General features: G+C 35.1%; 1 protein-coding gene across 1 annotated transcript in view; it reads right to left on the bottom strand.

The window, feature by feature from the left end:
* The window catches only part of BBS9 (Bardet-Biedl syndrome 9), a 287,717-nt gene that overhangs the window by 223,892 nt on the left and 40,976 nt on the right, over positions 1–22,849 (bottom strand). Inside the window, exons 10-14 of the mRNA XM_038164848.1 lie at positions 10,192–10,373; positions 6,887–6,963; positions 4,708–4,761; positions 2,765–2,867; positions 1,053–1,157 (exon numbers count right to left, since the gene is read on the bottom strand). Of these exons, the coding sequence (XP_038020776.1) occupies positions 1,053–1,157; positions 2,765–2,867; positions 4,708–4,761; positions 6,887–6,963; positions 10,192–10,373 (521 nt within the window). The remainder of the gene's footprint in view (positions 1–1,052; positions 1,158–2,764; positions 2,868–4,707; positions 4,762–6,886; positions 6,964–10,191; positions 10,374–22,849) is intronic.

Genomic DNA, 22,849 nt, shown 5'->3' with positions numbered 1-22,849 from the left:
TGTTAATGCAGGTTCCCTATTAAAAGGCAGGGCTTCCTTTTCTTTAGAAACACCCATTCCATTATTTTTCTAGAAATAAACATTTCAGTCACCACAGAGCTGAGACTACCATCATAAACATAATGTTTCAAGTGTGAAGTGATACAAACAAAATATTTACATGAAAGTGTTGATATAGGATAGGGTACTCAAGATCACCACCCTCCACAGAAGCCCTTAGTACACATGCACTTCTTTCATGCCAATGTACTCCATTAGTGCTGGCACAGCTCTGTCTTTGCACAGTGAACCAAATCAGCAAATCTGGCTGAGATACAACTGGTGACTGTGCAACCAAAACAGGGGAGGAGGTGCAGGAGCAAAGCCAAGCAGCAAGAAGTGAAGAACTGACAGTTTAAACTGGTTTATGCAGCATTTAAAATGGAAGCCATGCCTAAACACAGCTTTTCAGTAGTCTGACACATTCACAAGGCTGTGTGTGAATAAACCTTCAGTTATGGATAGCATAATAAGCTAATAAACCTTCAGTTATGGATAGCAGAATAAATTTACATATTCTATCACTAGGACACTGTAACATCATAACATAATGAGTTGGTTTCTATTTCTTGGGGTTAGTTTATTATTTGGAATGGTTCATCTGTTAAAAAGGAAGTGAGGAATAATCACTCCTAATGCTTATTCAGATCTCATTCTCTGTGCGAAGCATTATCATCACATTTGCTGGCAGACCAGAAGGGTGAATAGTCATAAAGATGTAATCAACTTCTCACTCCAAGAGGTGGAGCAGAACAGAAACAAATTGATAGGACAGGGTGAGAAAGCTGGTACAGCTGTTTCCAAAGCAATAAACTTCTGATTTTACCTCTGTAAGACCAATTACACAAACTGATGCAACAGACAATATTAACTAAAACTGAAGATTTGATAAACATTATTTCTTTAATTACTACTGACTTTAGTATATTTCAAAATAATGTTTATAAGAAATACATAGGGGAAAAGGCCTCAAAAATAAAAGGCACATCACTTTCAAGTCTCCAGTGGCTTACCTGTTGGTGTATTATAGGAAACCATACAAATTCCTTCTAGTTCTGGTGGAGAACAATTCTCCTTCAAAAAGACAGACAGGACCACAGTTTCAGATGAATCTGGTTCTAAAAACAACACAAAATTAAATCAATTAATAGGAGCATCCAAATGAAAGCAGCATATTTTCTAGCACTTTGAGAATTATTCTACTAAATTAGGATAGTTTCCCTACTAGTTCACCTTTATCAAATCCCTGTAAAAAATCACTGTACAGCCTTTTTTTTTTAATCCTTAATTTGTAAAAGGCAAACTAGGGCCTCCAAGTATCTTGAAGCATAGCCTATAAAACAATTCAGCACACTGAACATGGCAAATATAAAAATAAATGAGATTTACATTGTCATTTTGGTTTTTACAAAGCCATTTGCTCCTATCACATTTTGAGAAAATACAAGAACTGCCCCTTCAAATGAGAGTAGCGGTCAGTAAAGCCCTGTTTCAACAGCAACTATTACTTCCCATTTCAGAGCAGAAATGGCCTGCAGTTCCAACTGAAGCAGGCAGACTTGTCCGATTTTCAGCTCCACGTAGTCTTAAAGGCAACCCCACCTACAGTGAAACCAACAAGAGCAGGATTCCCAAACAGCTGATGCTACTTCAGGAACAGATGGTAGACTGTCCCCCAGTCAACAAACTTACTGTCCCTGTTTATAGGCCAAGACTGGCATTTCTACATAGACAGAAATGACAGCCAAACAAAATAACGCAGCACTACAGAGGTACTACAGAATAATCGGACATTTTTTGCCTCCATCATGAAGCTACCACCCTGTCACACATCATACCACTACCAAGGAAACAACTTCACTCTTTCCTACTTCATCTTCCTCCACCAAGCAGTGTCTAGAAGCTGTGGAGTGCTGTCGGAATCCAGAACATCCCTCTGGGTGTCCTGGATGGCCAGAGCCGCTGGCAGGGGGCTCTGAGACCCTGGCATGCAGCCAAAGACACTCTTGGGGTTTCAATCTTAGCCCGTGGAGCAAATTACTAACTCTGTATGAAGAATTACAAGCCACACACACAAGTTTAGATACCATAGTAGAGATAATCATGAAGTGAAAGGAGGGATTTTTGAGTGCTGTACAGGGGGGTTTTAAGCCTTGTACGCAGGGGTCCAAGTTTTGTACATGGGGGTAAGGGGTTCTAAGATGAAGGGATTTGGGTGTGCCCTGTCCTCTTTCTTTCTCCTTCCTAGCCTCCATGTCTTTGGTAATGCTGGCACTCACAGATTAGAGTAGAAAATCACCATTCAATATAGATAGTAGGCATTGGGGAAAAGGTATAAACATGTAGTACGTAATATATGATATAAAAGATGGCACCAGCCCCCTGGAAGGGCAGTGTGCCTTTGTCTGACCTGCTGAACGGACCACAGCAGTTCAGGAGAAGAATCTTTTAGATAACCAACAATAAACTACCTTGAGAACAGACAACAGAAGACTACCGAGTCTTTCTTCGAAGGCACGGGTTGGAAGAGGGACTTTCCCATCTTCTGGGGTCACCCCAATCCGGGGGTGAAACCCCACAGAGTGCAGGCAAGGCAAACTTGTAATTGCTTTAACCACCATATATCTGCAACAATGCACTCACTGGAGGCTGAGCTATACATTTTCAAACCTCAGAAAAAGTAACAGAATAATACAACAGCTGTGATGGTACTGCCACAATTTACCTAAATCATCAAAGACAAACTGGTCACAGGTCACTGCTAACGGAGCTTGCACACACACGGCCAGGCTTGGCTTCTGTGCTGTCACTCTGCTCTGGATTGTTATCTAGATCAAGGGACATACAGAAGTATTTAAAGAAGGCAGCTAATTAAAAAATCCATAACCAACAGAAAGATATGAAAATCTTTGAAGACCAATTCAGCAACAACACTTAAGGACTTGAAATTTTAACTTCAAAACAAGTATTTTCATTTTACAATTCTTATTTATTCACAGCCAATAATGATACATAGCAACTTTCAAGATTACAAAAACCTGAGAGGATTTCTCATGTTATTTGTAATTTTAAACCAAGACAAACTAAAGCTAAAGTACTATTTGAGGGCTTAATACCCTGCAAGCATCAAGAGCATGCCTTCTAATGCAAACAAATATAAAACTTTGCTTTTGTTAGGTGATTATAGTGAAAAAAACCAAGAATAAAATCAGAGATAACCAAAGAAATTATTTCCTTAAACTGCAAACAGTAATGCATGGTCTTCTGAATAACTTTAAGTTTTGGGGGTTTTTTTACTGCAAACAAAATAAGAAAATCAATATACAGGATACTCAGCACAACAACTCCAGATAATGAAAGCTCAGCTAAACACAGAGTGGCCCTCATTGCTTCTATTGTGCACAGCTATTCCACTGCAAAACCAATGGATATCAAAACAGTGTCCCTAACTCACATCTGAAATGAAAGTACAGTGGTGACTGAGATCTGAATGTGGTCTGCATAGACAGAGACCATATTTCTAATATGACCTATTTTGCATTGCTGCTCTACCAAGGAGCTCACTACAGCCAGGTTAAATCAATTTAGAATATTATTACTTACAAAATTACTCAAGTATTAGGAAACTACTATGACTACTTTAACTTAATTAACACCAACATTGATTTAGATTTAACAATACACCAGTTATCGTAGTAAAAATATTCTAGAAAAAATTGAATTCATGGTAACTCATGCATTTACTATTTTTGTTTCACTAAAAGGTACAAGATGCATAAACAAAAAAAAGAGAATGGGGAATTAACTATGTCTTCACATTAAAAAAAGCTTATGAAATATATAAATACATAATTCATGTGAACTCCTTTGAGCAGACTTATCACCGACTTTATCAGAATAGTGGTTTTATCCTGCATAATTTTTAGCACTGAAAAATGCAGAGAAAGATGTTGGACCAAGTACAAGTAAACCACATTAGTCTGAGGGGATCTGGTTCAAACAGCTCAGTTACCCTCTGAATTTTTCATTCTAGACAAAAAGAGAACTTGCAAGATCACCAAAAATTAAAATCCATTCATATTCTTAGAAGATCATCATAAAGTCAAAAATAAAATCATGATCCTTTTTAGGCAATACCGAGGAAAAACCATACTTGCACACACATGCATGTGCTCACATACACACACTTTCTTTACAATCAGTTACAGGCACCAGCTCTCATGAAGAACTGCTATTTTCTAATTAGATTTTCCTACATTATTTTTAATTGCTAAAGCTATGAGAATCTTTTTACAAAAGAAAGTCTATTTTTGTTTATTGACAACCAAAAAGGCAGCTGAAGATTATAAACTTCCCATTTGAGTAACCAACCATTTATTGCCATTGGAAAAATAGTCTCATGACTTCCAAAGGTACTTCATTCTATCCAAATAATGTTTGATGGCTTACTGATAAACCTATCAAAATTAAAACTACAATCACTTTCTGACTGTAGCAGAAGGCTTGCTAGAATGACACTGTGTCATACTAAGGAGAAAAAAATTACCTATGCATTGTATTGCAAACTTGACTCATTTCCATGTTCTAAGTGAAATGCACAGAAAGTAACAGGTTTGTTACGACTTGCCACCACTATTCAAATGCTACTGTTTGAGTTAGGCACAGTACCTTTACTGTGACTGATGGTACTGCCCCTGCTTTTACCTCACTGTCAATGGCTTGCTGTGAAAAAAAAGATGAAAACAGATGAAATTCAATGTTCCACATGAACAACAAAACACAATAAAAGCAATATTACTTTCCTACCATCAACTTGGTAAACACAGAATTAACATTAAAGGACTTATCATTCCTATGACAGATTAAAATACACAAAACACATTTCTGAGTTCCTTCTGAAAATGTGAGGTCTCTGTTTGAAATTCCCTGCAAAAAGGATAGCAAAAGGTCATGAATGTAGTATATATAAGAAACTAATACACTCTGATGTATATATGAATATTTGAAACTGTTTTGATTGGCACACTACTCTTCACTGCATATTTATTCAAATTCTGAAAATACCATCTGCTATTCAGTAGGAAAAGGTGACTTCCAATCTGCCAATATATTATATACACAACATGGCATCTCTTATTAAAATCATCATACACTATTTTATAATCAGAAATATACCTGAAACTTCAAAAGAAAATTCTAGCAGGCACTTCAATACTCCTGTTAATTTCTATTTCAATAGGCAATTCCATCTACTTCAAAATTTATCTTGACCTTGTGGTCTATTTTAATTTTATGTTTATATTTTATTTTGAAACAGGTCAATCACCCCAGTTAAACAAAATGTTCCCATTTAAACTATTATAAAGAAACACTTCTCTCACTTCTGCTATAATACCAAATCACTGATTTGAACTTATACTTTCTCATTATAAAACAGTAAATTAAAAACAGTGTAAGGGCCACTTCTGCAAACTTCATAAGAAGTTAGGAAGCTGGTAGGCTCTCTGAGTTCCAGAAGTAGGACCTTCATTTGTACATTGTGCACCTCTCTCAGCTAAAAAAAAGACAGATACTTTCATACAGGCTTGTCTTGCTCTCTGGTGACCAGTAGCTGATTCTGAAACAATAGCAGGGATATAAAGATATGGAACCTTAGCATATTCAGCTTTCAGAAATTACCTGGATTTCCTGGATCAGAGGCCACACACAGGAGGTGGCATTAAATAACAGAATGGTCCTCCACTTGCTTATCTACACAATTTTAATACTCTATAACCTCTTGGCTTTTATCACACACATTGCAATTTCAATCTTTTCACGAGTGCAGAAGTAGCGTCGGAAATCCTGTAGCTCCCAAGGTAACTGCAGAAGCCCTAAAACTGTTCCTACACTTACTTATTGATCCTTCCCCACAAAATATCTTATCAGATTTTTCCTTCCTAGGCAGCTACTGAAAGAAACCACAGAAAAGGAGACCACACAGGAAACGAAGATATATGGGAGATAAAGATTCAAAGCTGTGGTTTGATTGATAGACTGAGTTACTCACATATGAAACAGACCAGTTGCATCTGGAAGGTTGAGCAAATGAGCACAGCAGCATTAGAGCATTCTGTGCACAGTTCCAAGGGTTGTGAGCAGATTAGTGCAGCTAGCCAAGATCATGTCACACTGTCCTTTTTTTCCACAGACAAGTACTAAGGCAATAGCACACATTATAAAGAGGTCCATTTATCAAAGAATAATATCCTTATGTATTTTTAAACTATAAGTAGCTATGAAAAATTAGGTTTGCCAAAAATAATGGCCAGAAATGGATAATTGAAGATGTTATAGTGCAACAAGTATGTTGTATGTACAAGTATGTTATGTACAAGCTCTCCCAAATCTCACTTTGACTAATTTTTGTAAACTACATATGTATATAACATGAATAAAGTAATTAGGCTGCAACTCCAAAGAATATTGGATGACAGCTTGTTGGAGAAAGATTATTTCTTACAATGCAGCTTGAGTGGTTTGAGTATTCTGTCTTTGAAAGATCCAAGGGTAACACTTTGTTTCCCCCAACGTTTACCACTGCTCACCACTACAAAGTTATTCCAGTTCTTGTTCATTTAGGTTTGCTCAGCCAAAAATCTAAAGGTCCCCACACAGAATAAAAATAAATCATTTTAATAAGTCTAGTTAAAATCTTTAATAAAAGTGGGTGCTAATTGATGGAAAACTGGGCCATGAAGCTCAGTACAAATGTAAATAGTAATCACTATGCATGATCAGTCATTATTTACTGCTATGAAATGAACAGGTTTTTTTGGAGTAATTTCATTTTTGTACAGGTACGTACAGATTCTTCATCCAAATCAGGTGAAACTTCTGCTGTGACAATTACATCTCTCTGTTTTTCAGATTCAGGCAAAATATCTTAAAGAAAAAGAAAAAAGCAAAAGCAAATCAGTTCTCCTTTAAGAAACATTCAGCTACATTCCTAAAAACAATACTATTTCAAAAGCATCAAGTCTCAAAGTTAGATCTCTACACCTATTAGTCTAAAGAAAAAAATAGCAACGTGCATGATTTTGGAAATTTCCAAAAAAGCTTCACAATTTCATTAGATTTCTACAGACAACCTAAACCTGGATCCCATGCTGTGTTTCTGATTTCTGTATGAAAAAGGATTTAGATGCATTCTATAACAAGATTTTACACCAAATATCCATGATCTTTAGAGACTGTAAGGTATTTTTAAACTTTTGTCCTCACATGCATATGCCAATATATGACAAATAACTAGCTCCAAAAATAATACCACAGATCTCATGGCACTTGCATCTAAATAATTTGATAGCGAATATGTGAAACAAAGAAAGATTCTCTGTCTAATAGTCTAATCTTCAGCAAATTCCTCTGCATTAGGAAGTATATCAAAGTTTTATGTATAGACCATTACATGTGGCTTGATTAAAATAAGACACCAGATGATTTCTAGTACTATCAACATACAAGGCAAAAGAATGCTACAAACTCACTAAAATCCATAACACAAAAACTTATGTCAATTCACACATGCAAAAAAAAAAAAAAAAAAAAAAAAATTAAAGCCTTAAAAACCTTGAGGAATTACATAACCTCTTGAGAGTCCAGAAGTACAGCTCTAGGGTATTTGCATTTTTTCTGAAAAGCATTTCTATTTTTTAACATACTAAATGTATTGGGAAATGAAAAATCTGAACAGGAAATATATTGTTCCTAAAGTAAAAGTAAAGAGTTGATGTAAAGGGGCAATTAACATATTAATTGAATAACTGAGAACATGAGCACATTCAGAAAGCTGCAAGAATTTCATTACATACATAGTCCTAAAAATTACCTAGAAGTAGTAGACAGCATATTATCTCTTTCTAACAGGAGGGTCAAGGGAAAAAAGACAGAAAATAAGTATCCATTTTCTTGTGCTCAGAGAGAAATGCCTCCTTTAACTACAAGAGAAAAAAGCAAAACCAAAACACATTTCTCCAATATCACCTAGAAAAGAAGTTTAGGCCTGTTTCATACTGCCACCATTGCAAAGAACTGGTCCTGCCAATTACACATAGTTCAGCACGGTCCATTCTTTTTCCATCTCTTCTTAAACATTTCTCTTCTGGTTGCTTCTTCAAGCTAACAATGTTGCAACCTCTGTCATACAGTCATTTTTCTATTATAAGTATAACAGAGATTACAATCAAAATTTACATATAAGTATCAGCTTTTTGTTACTATTAAACTCAGCCAAAACACTTTTAATTTCTTATGTCATCCAGACTGATGCAAGTAACATTAGATTTAAGTTAGTATAACAGTCAAGATTTTTAAATATTTCATCAGTTTATACTGTAAATCCTTATTCTTTGAAATGTATAAAACAGCTTAAGTTCAAGAGTTTAATGGTCAGCACTGGACAGAAATACAAGACATTTATGGAAATAACTACCCTAAGGTTTTTTTTAATACCATGACCTAATTCTAAATACCTTCTGCATTTGAAAGTCAAAATGAAACAAAGAAAAATTATTTCCATATAAGGGGAGATATTTTCAAAACAACACAAGCTCTGACTGCACAAGCATGAATTCAAAAGACAAGAAAGTCAAGGGTTATTTTAAAGATTGTGCTTAGGAGTAACTTAACAGCAACCAAGGCTCAGGCTAAAGTTTTAAGAAAAAAAAGCCAAAATTAAACAAAGCCAAAACATCCAAAATTGACAGGTATTCTTCACAAGTAAAATGTTTTGTTCTATAAGAATGTTCTTGTACAAGTTATACATCCAAAGAAAGCCAAACACAACATCATTAGGACCATCTCTCCACAACAAAAGAGCATCCATAAAAACTCATCTGAAAACACCACCTTAGATCAGATTAGACAAACTGAGGAGGAAAAGGAAATTAAGAAAAAAGAACGGCGAAAAAAAATAAAAAATATTCATAGCAAATTTATCATTCATGACAGTTATTATAAAATTTTAAAAGGACAGCTACAGTTCCTTTCTCTCTCGTTAGAGTTTCCAAATAACATGTTGAAACTAACAAGCTGTAGTTGATTCACTTCAAATTTGTTGATTTGTTCTTTCCGCCATGCTTTTCTTTCCTTTGGTTAAGATAGACAGACAAAATTGTCAAATACCCATAAGAATGGACTGTGGTAAAAATCAGTGGAATTTATTCACAGCTATATGCTTGAAAAACACATTATTGGATTCAGAAAATTAAAATTCTGATATAAGTCTACCATGATAATGGCTGAAGTTACATGTAATTACAAAAAAAAGAAATCTTTGTGTTGTAGAATCAAACTCATGCCTGCAGAAAAATAATTTTTATTTTCTAGGAATTTCAACTGTAAGGTTTTTCTTTTTTTTTTACCTAGAAAACCATTACTATTTCTTTAATGCATTTTAAGAACTTGCTATCTATCATGAAGGAAAAAAAATTAATTTGTTCTTTCTATTTGTTGAAGATTTATCTATAGCTTCCTATAAAATCACATGCTTCTAATTCCTTGCACAAGGCAGGCTGTTTAAAAACACAGTTATGAAAACAAACTTGAGGGATCTCTGTACAAATGATGTGACCTTACTTGAATAAAATCAATGCAAATTATTAGCAATGTATATAAATTCCAGAATTTATTATCATCAGATATGTCATTCTGTTCTACAAATATGCTTTTGAATAGTCAAACTAACAGAATAATTGCTTTTTAAAAAGTAATTTTTTGTTAATTTCATAACTTAAAAAGTAATTTGCATTAATAAACAGAATTTGGTAATACTTTCATTCTCTCTGAAACCTAACTAAATCAGATTGCTGAAATTCTTCCAGTTTTCTCGTCTTTGGGTAGTCCATGCGCCATCAGTTTTTATTCTGAACCCTAGCACTAGAGTAAGAATTATCTGCAACCTGATGTAAATAACAGCATTATGAAAATACAAAGTAAAAACCTTTTATCCAAGGACTTTACCATCTAGGATTTATTTTTTAATCTTAAATACTAAATTTTCTACAGAAGTGTAACTATAGGTAAAGTCTGAAACTAAAATATTTTAAAGTGTTAAATGGAAAGACAGGTGGATAAAGGTATGTAAAAATATAGAACAAGAAAGAAGTATACCTTGTGTTTTTGAGGCCTCCCTGATGATTTTCTGAAGCTCCTTCATTTCAGCATTCATTTCTTCATAGTTTATTTCCCTAGAATCAACCTTAGGAGCCTGGAAGAGTGAAGGATCAGTTCCAAGGTATGAACATTGAAGATGCCCATCATCACTCAGAGTGACTATAACACCCTTCAAGTCTCTGCACAAAAAAAAAAGAATTAAAATTATGCTTACCAAGAAATTGGGAAGAATCACAGAAGCAATAACATTAAAAATTATATTTATTCATTAATTAAGACATCTTCATTAATATTACTCCTACTTAGTAATCATACCTAAGAATGGATTTGTCTTAGATGACTAAAGGGCTCTCAGAAACTGTGAATCTGTACCATCGGGAGAGGTAATGGAAAGGATCAGAACAAACAAGCTGAATACACTGGACAGTTGTAACCTATTTATTCATCTAAGTCTTTTGAAGTTGCAATATTTAGATACTATGCAGGAAAAGGAATCTGGGGGAGGGGAATGGAAAAGAGGGCTCAGAAGAAATCATGAACAGATGGAAGATGCTCACAAAGAAGACAGCTTTAGGGCTTTGATGGTATTAATAGCTCCCCTAACCAATTCTTTGGCTGCTATTGCAGCTACTGTGCTGGCTTCAAACCCGGGCTGGCTCTTCCCTGCAGTATCCATCTGAAAGGAAACCACACAGATCCAGAGCATTCCCCTTACGCTCCCCTGAATCAATACAAGTGAGTGTTTTATTAGTTACACTACAGTCTCTTTTCTCTCAAGGGAAAAGTGCCTCATTGCTCCTACAAAAATCTCACTCGTTTTGCTTATCTGATCTGTACAACACAAATGCAAGACTTAGGAAAGTCTTTAACAAACTATGAGACAATAGGGACTACTGCCAGCATTTTGCTTAATTTGAAGCTTACCCCTAACAGAAGAGAAACTGAACAGTAAAAACCAGCATAGACGTTAACAGCAAATGCTAGAAGAATAAATTTTCATTTCATTTTTAAAATGTCTACTTTTAAGTAAATTAAAGGCCTGCATTCACTTTCATAATCACGACGTTACACACTCATGCCAGTAATTTGCTCCTACTCCATCCTTAGAATACCTTACAGGAGACACTGCATCAAACATAACTGCCATAAAAAGCAAAGATAGATCAAATCTAATTCTCAGATATAAAAAGTCTTTTGGACAAGAAGGCCTAATTCACTACCACACTAATTAAACCTTATAAGATACTGAATTTATGTAAGTGTTCAAGCTATAATTCATACAGAATTAACAAAAATTCTTTTACTTACACAAACTGATACCTTTCAAAGGCCTCCTCTAGTACAATGAAAAAGCAGGTAGCTACATAGAAGAAATAGCATTCTCTCTGGTTTCCTACATGGTCTTGCAGCATGGCTCCAGAACACACAGATAGAAAACCTCAATCCAAAACTTTCCATGGTAATAGCAATTACAAAAGCCAACAGATGTCACAGATTATTTTTGATCACTGATGGTCCACTTATACTTTTCAAAATGTCATTTTACAGCACACAAAGACCACAATCCCAGTGGTGGTTCTACAGCTGCAATCAAATAATCTGGAAAAACTATGCTGTGACTGAGATCATCTAAACTCTATATAGTTAGAACTGCACACAGGAATGAAGACCCTACTGGGCACTATATAAAAAAGTAATTGCTGTAGGTAAGTTTAAGCTTTCTCTTTTTACAGAAAGCAATTGTTACACAGTGAAAGAAATAAATCTCTTTGTTGAATTATGAATGTATGGAAACTGCTTGTGAGGGTTTTTTGGACTACAGGTACCTCCAGTCAGCCCTTCACTGAGGCTGGAACATGCAAATCTGAACTGCCTTCTGGAACAGAACACACATTAAAGGGGCTCAAACACAATGTTCCCCTTATTTATCATATAAGCTCATCTCAAACAGAGACTTCTTTTTTGGGACTACTGCTTACTGCTACAGAAAAGCTTCCATCTACCACTGCAACTTTTAACAAGCAATTTTTCAGCACACCCTACCAAAAAGGTAACAGGAAGCTGTCTTTGTGAGCACCATAAGGCTGGAGATGCCAAGACTTACCCAACAAATACTTGAAGAAAAATAAGTGGAAGACTTAATTTTCAACTTACATATCCAGTACCTGAGCTAGCAGCCATCTTGTGAGTGTCATGACCTTTTTGTGACCTTTGAGCTTGGGGTTTGTATCCTAAAGGGACTTTCTGACAAACTTTAAACTATCAGCAGGAACTGGAACTAAGAATGAGTCCTGGTTTCTCTCACTACTTGAATATTTGTTGTTGATTTGTTGTTGGTCTCTTTGCTCAGGATTGGGTCTGTTGTTTTAATTACATGCAGAACTGCCCATCCTAATTTTCTTACGTCCAAAAAGCTTTGTACAACACAAACGTGTGCTACGGAATTCTGGATGGCACATGAAACAAGTACATTGGGACAAACCTGAGTTCTCTAATATGAGAAATGCGAGGAGACAGACCACTATGAATACTTGCACCACAACACAATCTTAGTAAGCATGCAAATAACACCAAATGTACAGGATTTTGTCAGCACCTGCCAAATATTTGCAAGGAGCTTTGCTATATTGGTCAGGGGTGAAGCAAAGTCTTTAAAACTGGGGCATTGTTGAGGCAGTGCAAACTACCAAATGCACTGCCCCACTTGCTGCTACCAAATTATAGCAAATAATGTTTTGGGGTTTTTTTTTAAGCGGTGGGGGAAAACAAGAGAAACAGCATCAGGAGCTTTTTCTTCAACTGGATAAAGAAAATTTCTGAAAACAAGACAGTTTCTAGAATCGTCCAGCAACAGCTTTGGATGATCTTAAAACTTTTTCCCAAAAGTATACATCTGTTAATGTAATAAGGAAAGATCCGTGAGGAATCTGAATGTAAATCAAAAGGACATGAAGAAATATCACTTTAGAAACATTGCTAAAAGTCAGCAATAAATCTTTGATGATATACTACTAAGGTATAATATATTCAAGAGTGGTTTGTAAATACAGCCCTTCCTATACACAATTAAGCTGGCAGTTATCTGCAGCTAATCAGTCTATCAAATGAGATCCATTTAAATTAATGAGGTGATTTACCTATGTAAATTATGCTTGGCTTAACTTCTGAGTCAGCATTACAGAGTGCACATTCAGAAACGCCACCTTAAAATGAACTCATTTCAACCAGCTTTTCTGATAGTCGTGACACCTGTGAAGTCTACACTACCTCAGAGACAAAAGCATTAGTTTTAGAAAGCAGCATTACAAATTATACTTTTCCTTTGCTTCAGTTAGTGTTCTGCTGGGTCCCAAGAAGATTGCTCACCATGAAACATAACTAAGTATAAAAAAGCTTTTCTCAGTAATCTTTCCTTGTTAAAAGCGGTCCATGAATTTGCACATCAATAGAAACAATAAGAAAAATATGGGTAAGCAGTTCTCATGTATTTTTTATAATACATTTATTTCTCTGTTGGAATGTTTGTCAGCCAGTCAAAATTGCATTATTTTCTCAATCTTTTTTTAACAGTGGTTAAGGACAGAAGGGGGAGGGGAAGCATATTTAACAGTTTTATAGAACTTTCCCCACAGCTACTGCTCTCACACAATATCCTTGCAAATACCATTACTTCATTTGGCACATTTTGCATACAATCTGGAATTTCAAGTACTTGTTAAATTTCTTTTATTGTAAGCTATTCTTTTTTTACTATGTATCACACAATAGTCAGAGTAACAGTAAATCTAAGGGGACATTTTAACAGTGAGGAACTCAAAGTATAAAACAAATTATTCTGATATCTAAAATAACTTTACAGTACAAAGCAGCTCCTATACACATATGGTAATAATTTGAAAAAAAACTATCTTTTATTGGATTCTGGGTAATAATAATGGCATATGCTTTTTGTTGGTCTTCTCTTACTAAACAAATTGCTCATAACATAGTTCTTGAAGAAATTAAAATGCTTTGCATGTTTCCAGTTATATAATACCAAACTGATCACTCAAACAATTGATTTAGAGGTTGAATCAGTAGTTCTGTTTTACTTGCATGACACATGCTAAGCTTTGGACAACTCTTACGACAAGATCTGGTTATTGACACCATTTGCAGCTTTAATTATTTATAATAACTCATAAAATTTCTACTTCAATTTCAGAAATGGTCTTAATTGCTATTACTCAAACCAACCATTTTAGAAAACAAGATTATCTGCAATACTACTTTCTGTTCCTTATTGACAATGTATTATTTAAAAACTACTAAACTAGGAAACTAATTCCAGGAATTGTGCTCAAGCATTTTGAATCCATTTCTCTCCTCATTTTATCACCCTTTGAGCTAATTATAGGCAAGAGCATACCTCAATAGCACTTTTTAGTTTAGTGCTTTTGAAAACCTAAATTATTCTAAATTCACTACAATTTCAGAGTCATTTTAAGGTGTAACTACATGAAGTATTTGATAAAACACTGAAGGAAGATCACACTCGGAGTAACCAATTATAAGAATTTTCTAACATGAACTAATGGGAATAAAAGTAAAAAGCCCATCTAACTCCTATTAAACACACACTCCAAAAATCTCAAGTATCCCCACAGCTGAATATTCAAAGTACACCAGTGTGACTCAATGAAGCTACTACTGATACCTAACTGTCCTGCACATCTCTAGAGCACTCTCAGGCTTCTTTAAAATGCTTTCCTCAGTAAAATAATCTTGGTTCAACTTACATAAGAAGTAATACTCATACATGTAAGCCTTCCCCATGCTGCTATGATACATAAAAACAGACAATCTAATTACTATAAAAAATTTAATTTTTTGGAAACTATTTATATTACACATTTAACATGCTTTGCACACTCTGCAGAGGGCACACAAACAAATAATGTAAACATAGTGCTCAAATATAATTATTTAACATTATGGAATTATGTTAAATAGCATAAAGTGGCTGCTTTACAGAAAAGCATTCTTCATCTTTCCCATTTGTATGATACCTTAGGATGGTTGAATTTAACAGAATACCAGATATTAATCTTGTTTAAAAAATTATAAAATACATGCAAGAAGAAGAGGGAAATGTAACATGATTTCATCTTGATAACCAACAGAAAAGCAGTTAAAAAATAGGAGTAATGACTAGAACAACATGTTAACATTTATCCTCTTATAAACACTAAAATGCAGAGGGCCAGAACTGAGTAAAACCTGAATGTGGCCATTTTAAATGGCTGAAGAATTCTCCACCTTTCAGGTCCTGTATGGATACTTTTGCTCCCTGCTTGTGAGTGAAGACATCTCCACAAGCAGCTTTACTTTACATGGCACCACTACACAGCAAAACAACAAAATAGCCACCACCAGAACAAACTCTCACCAGGCTTCAGCTTTTGTAGCTCTCCTAGTGTAGTTTTCTCTTTGAAAAAAGCTCTTTGCCTAAAATGCCATCCAGCAAACAAATAAAAAGGAGTCTTAATTCAAACAAAACAAAAAAGAATAAAAGAAAAAAAGAAAAAAAAAGAAGAAAAAAAAAGGAAATTAACTGTTTTTACTTTTATTGCCAAGTTAAAACCAAGCACTACTCCCAGGAGTTTGGGTCGGGGGTCCTTTCTGCCAGAGCACTACTGCCACCTGCGGGGCAGCAGAGCTTTCGTACAGGTGAGCCCTGAGCGCCACCCCGTCCCATCATGTGAAGCAGGTGTGGGGTTTTTTACCAGGGTCAGTATAACAGCTTAACAGTTATTTCCTTGGCACAAGGCAATCTTACCAGGCTAATATTTAACAGTAAATGCCCTGGGACAGAGATGCCTGCACAAGACAACCTTCTGGTCCCTCCAGGCAAGGAACACACACAAATACAGGCAGTCAAAGCTTGAAATTTAAGCTCATGCTACAAGCTGCATACAAAATGCAGAATTTTATCTGAAGGATTACCAACATTTTTTCTTGTTGTTTTAAATATAAAATCAAAACTATTTCAGAAGTAAGAAAAGTTTTATTTAAAAATTACAGCAGATAGCTATCCACAGTGCAGTTTTGAAGTAAAATTAGTATTTGTCACCAAGTAGAATAAAAAGATAATATTCAGAGTGATGACACAGGCCTCCAGAAATACATGTTCTTGCTTTAAGCAAAAAAAATATAAAGAGCACTGAAGTATAATGTATTCAAGGAAAAATTCATAATTTACACATTGTGTTTCTCAGCATCACAGCTCCATATCTAAGATGCTTAGTGGCATTAGCAGAATTGAAAATGAATGTGAGGACTGACAAGCAAATTGGATTACTTTAGTAAGAGTGCAGCCAATATGTCAGAACTCTAAACAAAAAGAAACAAGAGACATTGCATTGTGATTTCTCTGTGACAGTACTAGCATTAGCAACAAGAAAAAAAATTATGACCAGCTGTGACACATTTAAAACATCTCCATGCTTCACTCTTTCTTAGCGTGTATTTCTGCATTTGCACTTTTTCATGTGAAACCTACAATCTGTTTTAAGTCCAAGCTCCCTCACTGGCAGACAGGTATTTAACAGCTTGCAAAGGCTCTACTAACAGCTATGCCATTGTCAATTTACGATATGGAGAGCCTCAAAATTTATCCCTCCTCTAAGCCTCCTCTTCTCCCACTTCAAGGTAGTGGTTAGAGTCCATACTGCTACAGGCAAGCTGTAGAGGCCCCTGGGCTCTCTGCTTCCAAAATAAAAGAGATGCAAGGAGATTCACTGATAAAATCCACACTCTAGTTAAGTTTTTCATTTTAGATAAAGTATATTCTTAATGGTTGGCTTCCTATAAGATAATACTGGGAGGTACACAAGGAAATTTAGACCAGGCACACATTATAAAGAGGTGAACAATAATAACCATAATGTGTCTTTAAAACAGATTTATTCTGAAAGCTTGAAGAATTACATAACTTTCAAAACAGACAACTCAACTTGTTCAGTTGTTGTAAACTTAGTTTACATCTCTTTCTCTTCACAGTTGCCTGCAAGTTTCAAAATTCACCAGCATTTTAGTAAGGAAAAAGTGTGTACACTTTCTACTATTGGTTTTAACAACATTTATAATTGTATCCTCACCCTGTCTGGTAAAGAACAAAACTGTTTTTTCAAAGCATCTCTAGCACTTTGCACTGCTTGCTGCCTCTCAGTTCCACAGCTTGACATAAATGTCTCACGTGCTCCTCCTTGTACAAAAAAAGTCTTTCAGGTTACTAGCATAATAATCAAGACATTCAAAATCAACAGACTGAAACTTTTCATAAAACTGTTTTTCAAACAAGACATCCAGCACTTTCATGGATAGAGTGTCAGAATACATCCATAAATTCAAACCCACTGCTCAACAGCCAGCTTCAAGACTGAGAGTTAAGAACCTGATACAAGTTATAGTCCACTCTGTCACAACAACTGGCACACACAAATAGTGGGCTAGCCAAAAAAAAAAAAAAAAAAAAAAAAAAAAGATATTTGTTTAAATACAAGGATCTTATTTAAAATACCTGAGGGGAGTTACTTGCCTTCTTGTTCTTGAGAATTTCCACTTCTAAGGTTTTCTCTAGAACCATGAAGGTAGGAATATTTTTTGTGTTATTCTAAAGTTGAAACCCTTACAAAATCATATAAGTGTAAAGGTAGGTTTTTTGAAAAAGCAAATAAGTGACATGCAATAAAATTAGGAGAATTGGCAATATGGGCATGTGCTTAGCATCATAGAGTAAATACCATTTGAAGCTAGCTTGCTAGAAAATCACAGTATATGCTGGACATAGTATGTGGCACATCTGTGTCATTTTCAGGATCAGAATCCTACTAAAGTAAAAGAAATACAATCACATTCTTATTTTGTGGCTAGGATACACATCTTAAATTTATCTCTTCAAAAGACCTTTGAAAAGGGTCATATTTTCTATTGCCATTTCTCAAAAATCTGGTGGCAGATCAGCAATGAGAAAAACAGACGTAATCTTTTTTTTTTCCTTAAAAACATTTCTTTAAAATGCAATTATGTTTAAGTAGAAAGATTCTAGAAATCTCTGCATTTAATTTCTCAGATCAGGCAACATTCTTACAGAACACTCAAATAAAAATTTATATATATATATATACGTGTATAAAACTGAACAGTTCATACCATACGTCATAACTGGCATTGCCTCTATTACAGTACTACTATACAGAAAGGGAAAATCTTTCAACAAACTATAAAGTTTGATTCCTGCAGTTTTCTTTCCATAAAACTGTGTAATAAGTGCTAAGTTTTGCAGGGTTTATATGTAAGTTTTGTCATTTTTATACAGTGATTCTTTAACAGTTGTGGTAGCTGTGGTGATGTCAGTTATAATAAGGAATAACAGATGGGCTGGAATGAAGAACAAAGTATTTTCAAGCACCTGTATAGCTAAAAAATTCAATGAGGGGAGTTTTATTTTGACTACACCCAGTATTACCATATATGTGGTTGCACTTTTACACCTTATATATTTAATTCAACTACAATATTTCTCCATGATTTTTCCAGTTAAATTCAATTCCTGTAATCCTGTTGCTTTTCTACTGTTTGGAAAGCCCAGCTACATAAAGTACATCCATCCAACCACCCAACATACTACAGTTCTGTGCCAGAAAAAAAGTTTTCATTTCAAGTTCATATTTGGACCAGGCCAATACTTTCTCACTAACAAACTGATTGCAGATTTTAATATTCTTTTAAAAATATTGGAAGATAAAATTTCATAAAAGCACATTTTCAACCAATGACTATACACCAGAATTGTGAACTACAATTTTTTGATTCACCTACCTTATTTAAATTAAACTCATCAATCTGTTGGGCTACATATGAGTTCAAATCTGGGAATTTATCCTGCGTCAAAACAAATAATTTAAACCCTTGTTTATGTTCTCTTCTTTAAGGAGACATGTTGCTGAATTAAGAGATTTTTTTGTATAATTTTATTCAGATAAAGTGCCATGAAGTTGCAAGCAAGTTAACTATGTCAGGCTGAAGCTATTACTCACACACACACAAGTCTTGTTCTATGAAGCCAGTGAACAACAGTCTACAGGGACTTTAAATCTCATTCGACCAGTAAGTATACAAACCACATTTCTTACCACACATTTCTTACCAACCATTCTAATATTATGAAATACTAATACATCAGAAAATCCAAAGGGAGCATCGTTAACAAATATTTTTCAAAAACGAAAAAAAGGTTATTCTCTCCATTCACTGCATTAACTGTAAAACTCTTTATTGTTTGGTGCTGTGGGAAAGATGGGTTTAGTTTTAAATGTAGTAAACACAATTAATATCTCTTTCAGCAGAGTGTTCCCCTTCAAAATGCAAACTGATGGGCAACCCTGAAGTGCAGCATCAAATGTCCACTGGCTTTTGCTTCAAGTGTGTTGGAGGTAGTGGGACAATCTGTGTCTCAGGCACCAAAACTCCTCAGCCTTGCAGGACTGCAGGATTCTCAGACTGCAGACTGATGGGGAGAGACTGGATAGGAACAGAGTATTGTAACACACAGTAAGGTACTAAGTCATAAAACCCACCCAAGCCTTTCTCAAGTATTCTTTCACACACAGGGTTAAAGCACTTGGAGTTTTTCTGCAGGCACTCATCATTTTGGTGAATGAATTTTAGTAGAGTTGAAGTAAAATGATTACTCAGTACACATCAAGAAACTATTGCTTTAGTAAATGAGAAGTCACTGTCTTTAAAACTAACTTGTATGTTAAAATATTATAAAATACTCTTTTACAATGCACCTGTGTAACTGTAACACAAGTGGGGATATCCTGAGAGACAGGAAAGTGCAGTAGTCATGGCTATCAGCATCACATGGGACAGTTGGATATTCAAACACTTATTAACATGATTACATAGAAGATTAAATGTGAGTCTCTTCACTAGTCAAACAGTCTGCTTCTTTATCATTTATGCAAGGGGAGAGACTCATACAAGAACAACATTACAAATTCTAGATGTAACGATTCACTTTATTTTGTCTTATAAGTAGTAAGAAAATTGGACACTACTATAGCAACTTAAATCAGTAATTTTTCAGTGATTCAGTAAGCTGCAATATTTCCTGCATCTCAGCCTACACAATGCAACCTTAAAGTAATACATTTTTGCCTCTAATTCAGCAAAATCAAATACAGGACTGCATATGTGAAAAAATTAACACCAATAGCCTATGGGTAGCTGGTTTTAAGAGACGGCTGATTAAAATATTACTATCTGACACAGTCATAATGGGCTCATGGCTCATGTACCAATGTTAGGAGTTCAGGCATGACCCCAACAGTCAAGGCTGCAGTGATCATACTTGGAGAAGCAGTACTAGCAATTCGCAGACAGAAATCACTTCTTGATTGCAAACTGAGCAAAACAGAATCAGTGGTGATTCTGTGGGACCCTATGATATATTTTAGGTGATCACTGTTCCAAATAAACCTAGGCAGACTTGAAGTTCATAAAGAGCTGAAGTGTGGATAAAGCTTGCTAAGTAACCCTGCTTGTCATCTTGACCATATAAAGTCTACTTTATTTCCTGACTTTTCAACAGTTACTTTTGTTTAAAAAAGAAAACCTATTTTTCCCCCATCTCAAATAATGAAAATATATTTACTAGCTTAACTCAAGCTAAAAGGTTGAGTGCTGGAAATCTAATATTTTAAGAACTCAGAAAGTCTAATTCTTTGGAGGTAATAAATTACTTTGGCATAAAAAAAACCTTTCCAGACTTTTTTATATTTCCTCTTCAGAAAACATGCTGCTCCACTACCAAGTAAAATGACATTTATCTGTCAAATAAATGAAAGTGAAAGCAAATATTCCAGCTACTTTCATCAACTTGTCCATACCTTTCAACCCCAGGTAATAAAAGCAACTTCACATTTTATATGGCATATGCATCATTATGTGGTTTATTCTTTTCAAGAATCTTTTTTCCATGAAGAACAGTCTTGATCACAGATATAGAGGTAGATAAAAATGATCACAAAACAGAATTGGTTCCTGTATTCTAATTCCCAGACGTAGCTCCTATAAACAAGAGGCACTACATATGCAAAGCATCCAGCTACCTAGAGAATCACAGAATATGCTGAGTTGGAAGGGACCCAAAAGGATGATGGAGTCCAGCTCCTGACCCTGCACAGGACAACAGCATGCACAACTGACCCTACATAAAAGTCATAAGTTTTGAGATAATTGGTCACAAATGTGGGAAATTAAATCACCATTTGCCGTTTTCAGAACAGGTGACTTACCCCAAACACAAAATCACAAATCTCTGCCTCACTACAGTGGCTCAAAATTTTTTCTTTTGGATATTACTAACCAAATTGTAATGGGGCTGAAGGGGAAAATATGCCTCATTCAGCCATCATGTTTGCTGATAAACTGGTGCCTAAAGTACTAAGAGTCCTCAGCAGAATAGAGACAGAAGAAATATCTTCCTCACAACACATCCCCTAAACTCTGAGGTTGGCTTCCTATTTGAATTGTGCCTGCTGATAAATTCCACATGAAATCAACATTTTTTTGCCATATGGATTCCACCAGACCTAATTTCTTGGTGGACAGTCAAAAGCACAAATAACCAAAATTAGAGACATTGTGAAACATTGATTTAAAGAAAAGAGGTATTTTAGCAAGCTCGCAGGCTATTTCATTTTAAAAGAAAAAAGTCAGGCTACCTTTCGACATTCGCAGGCTTATCAGATATAACTTGAAGACCGTATACAAACAAAACCAAGAAATAGTGGAGAATAGTGAACTTTAAAAATTTTCAGAAGAAAAAAAAAAGCCCCCAATTTAAAGGCTTCATGCATTCCTATGGCAAAACACAGGTTCATAACTTGGTAGTAGTCAAAACAGAAACCCCTTTCCCAAGACTACATCCAAACCTTAAATATGTGTATATATAATTCTCTATCTATGTGTTTAAACTCAATCCACACTGGCATTTCAGATGTTTGTGACAGAAATATCCCAGAAGCTGGCAACACAAGCTATTTTGCTTCAGACCAAATGCACCTTAACATAATGTTCTAGTTTCAGGCCAACAAGGACAGAGTAACTAATACTCAGTGCAATCAATCAGCCATTAAAAGATGTACTCTTTGAAACAGCTCTGCCAAGTGTCAAATACATAGAAGAGTAGTTGTCTAGGTATTATAATCTACTCCAAGGACCTTTTATGGTCAAGCACATGGAGACAGAACAATTCAGATACAGAAAACAAGTACGACTTGTGATGTGCTCATAAAAAGTGAGAAAGAGACAGAGAGAAAAAAAATCTTAACACATCTCAAGAAGCATCAATCAGTGAAAAATTCATAGCATTTATAATCTGTATTATGCTGCTTATGAAATTTCCTTTGTAAAGGAGATGTGGAGGTACAAAGTAGGTCTTAGAAAAGAGGTCTCTCATGAAATAGAAAAATGGAAACTCAAGGGCAGAAAGAAAGGGAACAGACTTTAAAGTCAATTCTATGAAGATACTTATATAATTATCACGGATACCAAGCAAATACTGCTGCTTACAACTACTATTTCAACACTGAAATTTTGAGCA

The sequence above is a fragment of the Motacilla alba genome, chromosome 2, assembly GCF_015832195.1.
Source record: "Motacilla alba alba isolate MOTALB_02 chromosome 2, Motacilla_alba_V1.0_pri, whole genome shotgun sequence".
NCBI lineage: Eukaryota > Metazoa > Chordata > Aves > Passeriformes > Motacillidae > Motacilla > Motacilla alba.
Note: the sequence above shows the minus strand (reverse complement) of the source record. Positions and strands in the feature narration are given on the sequence as shown.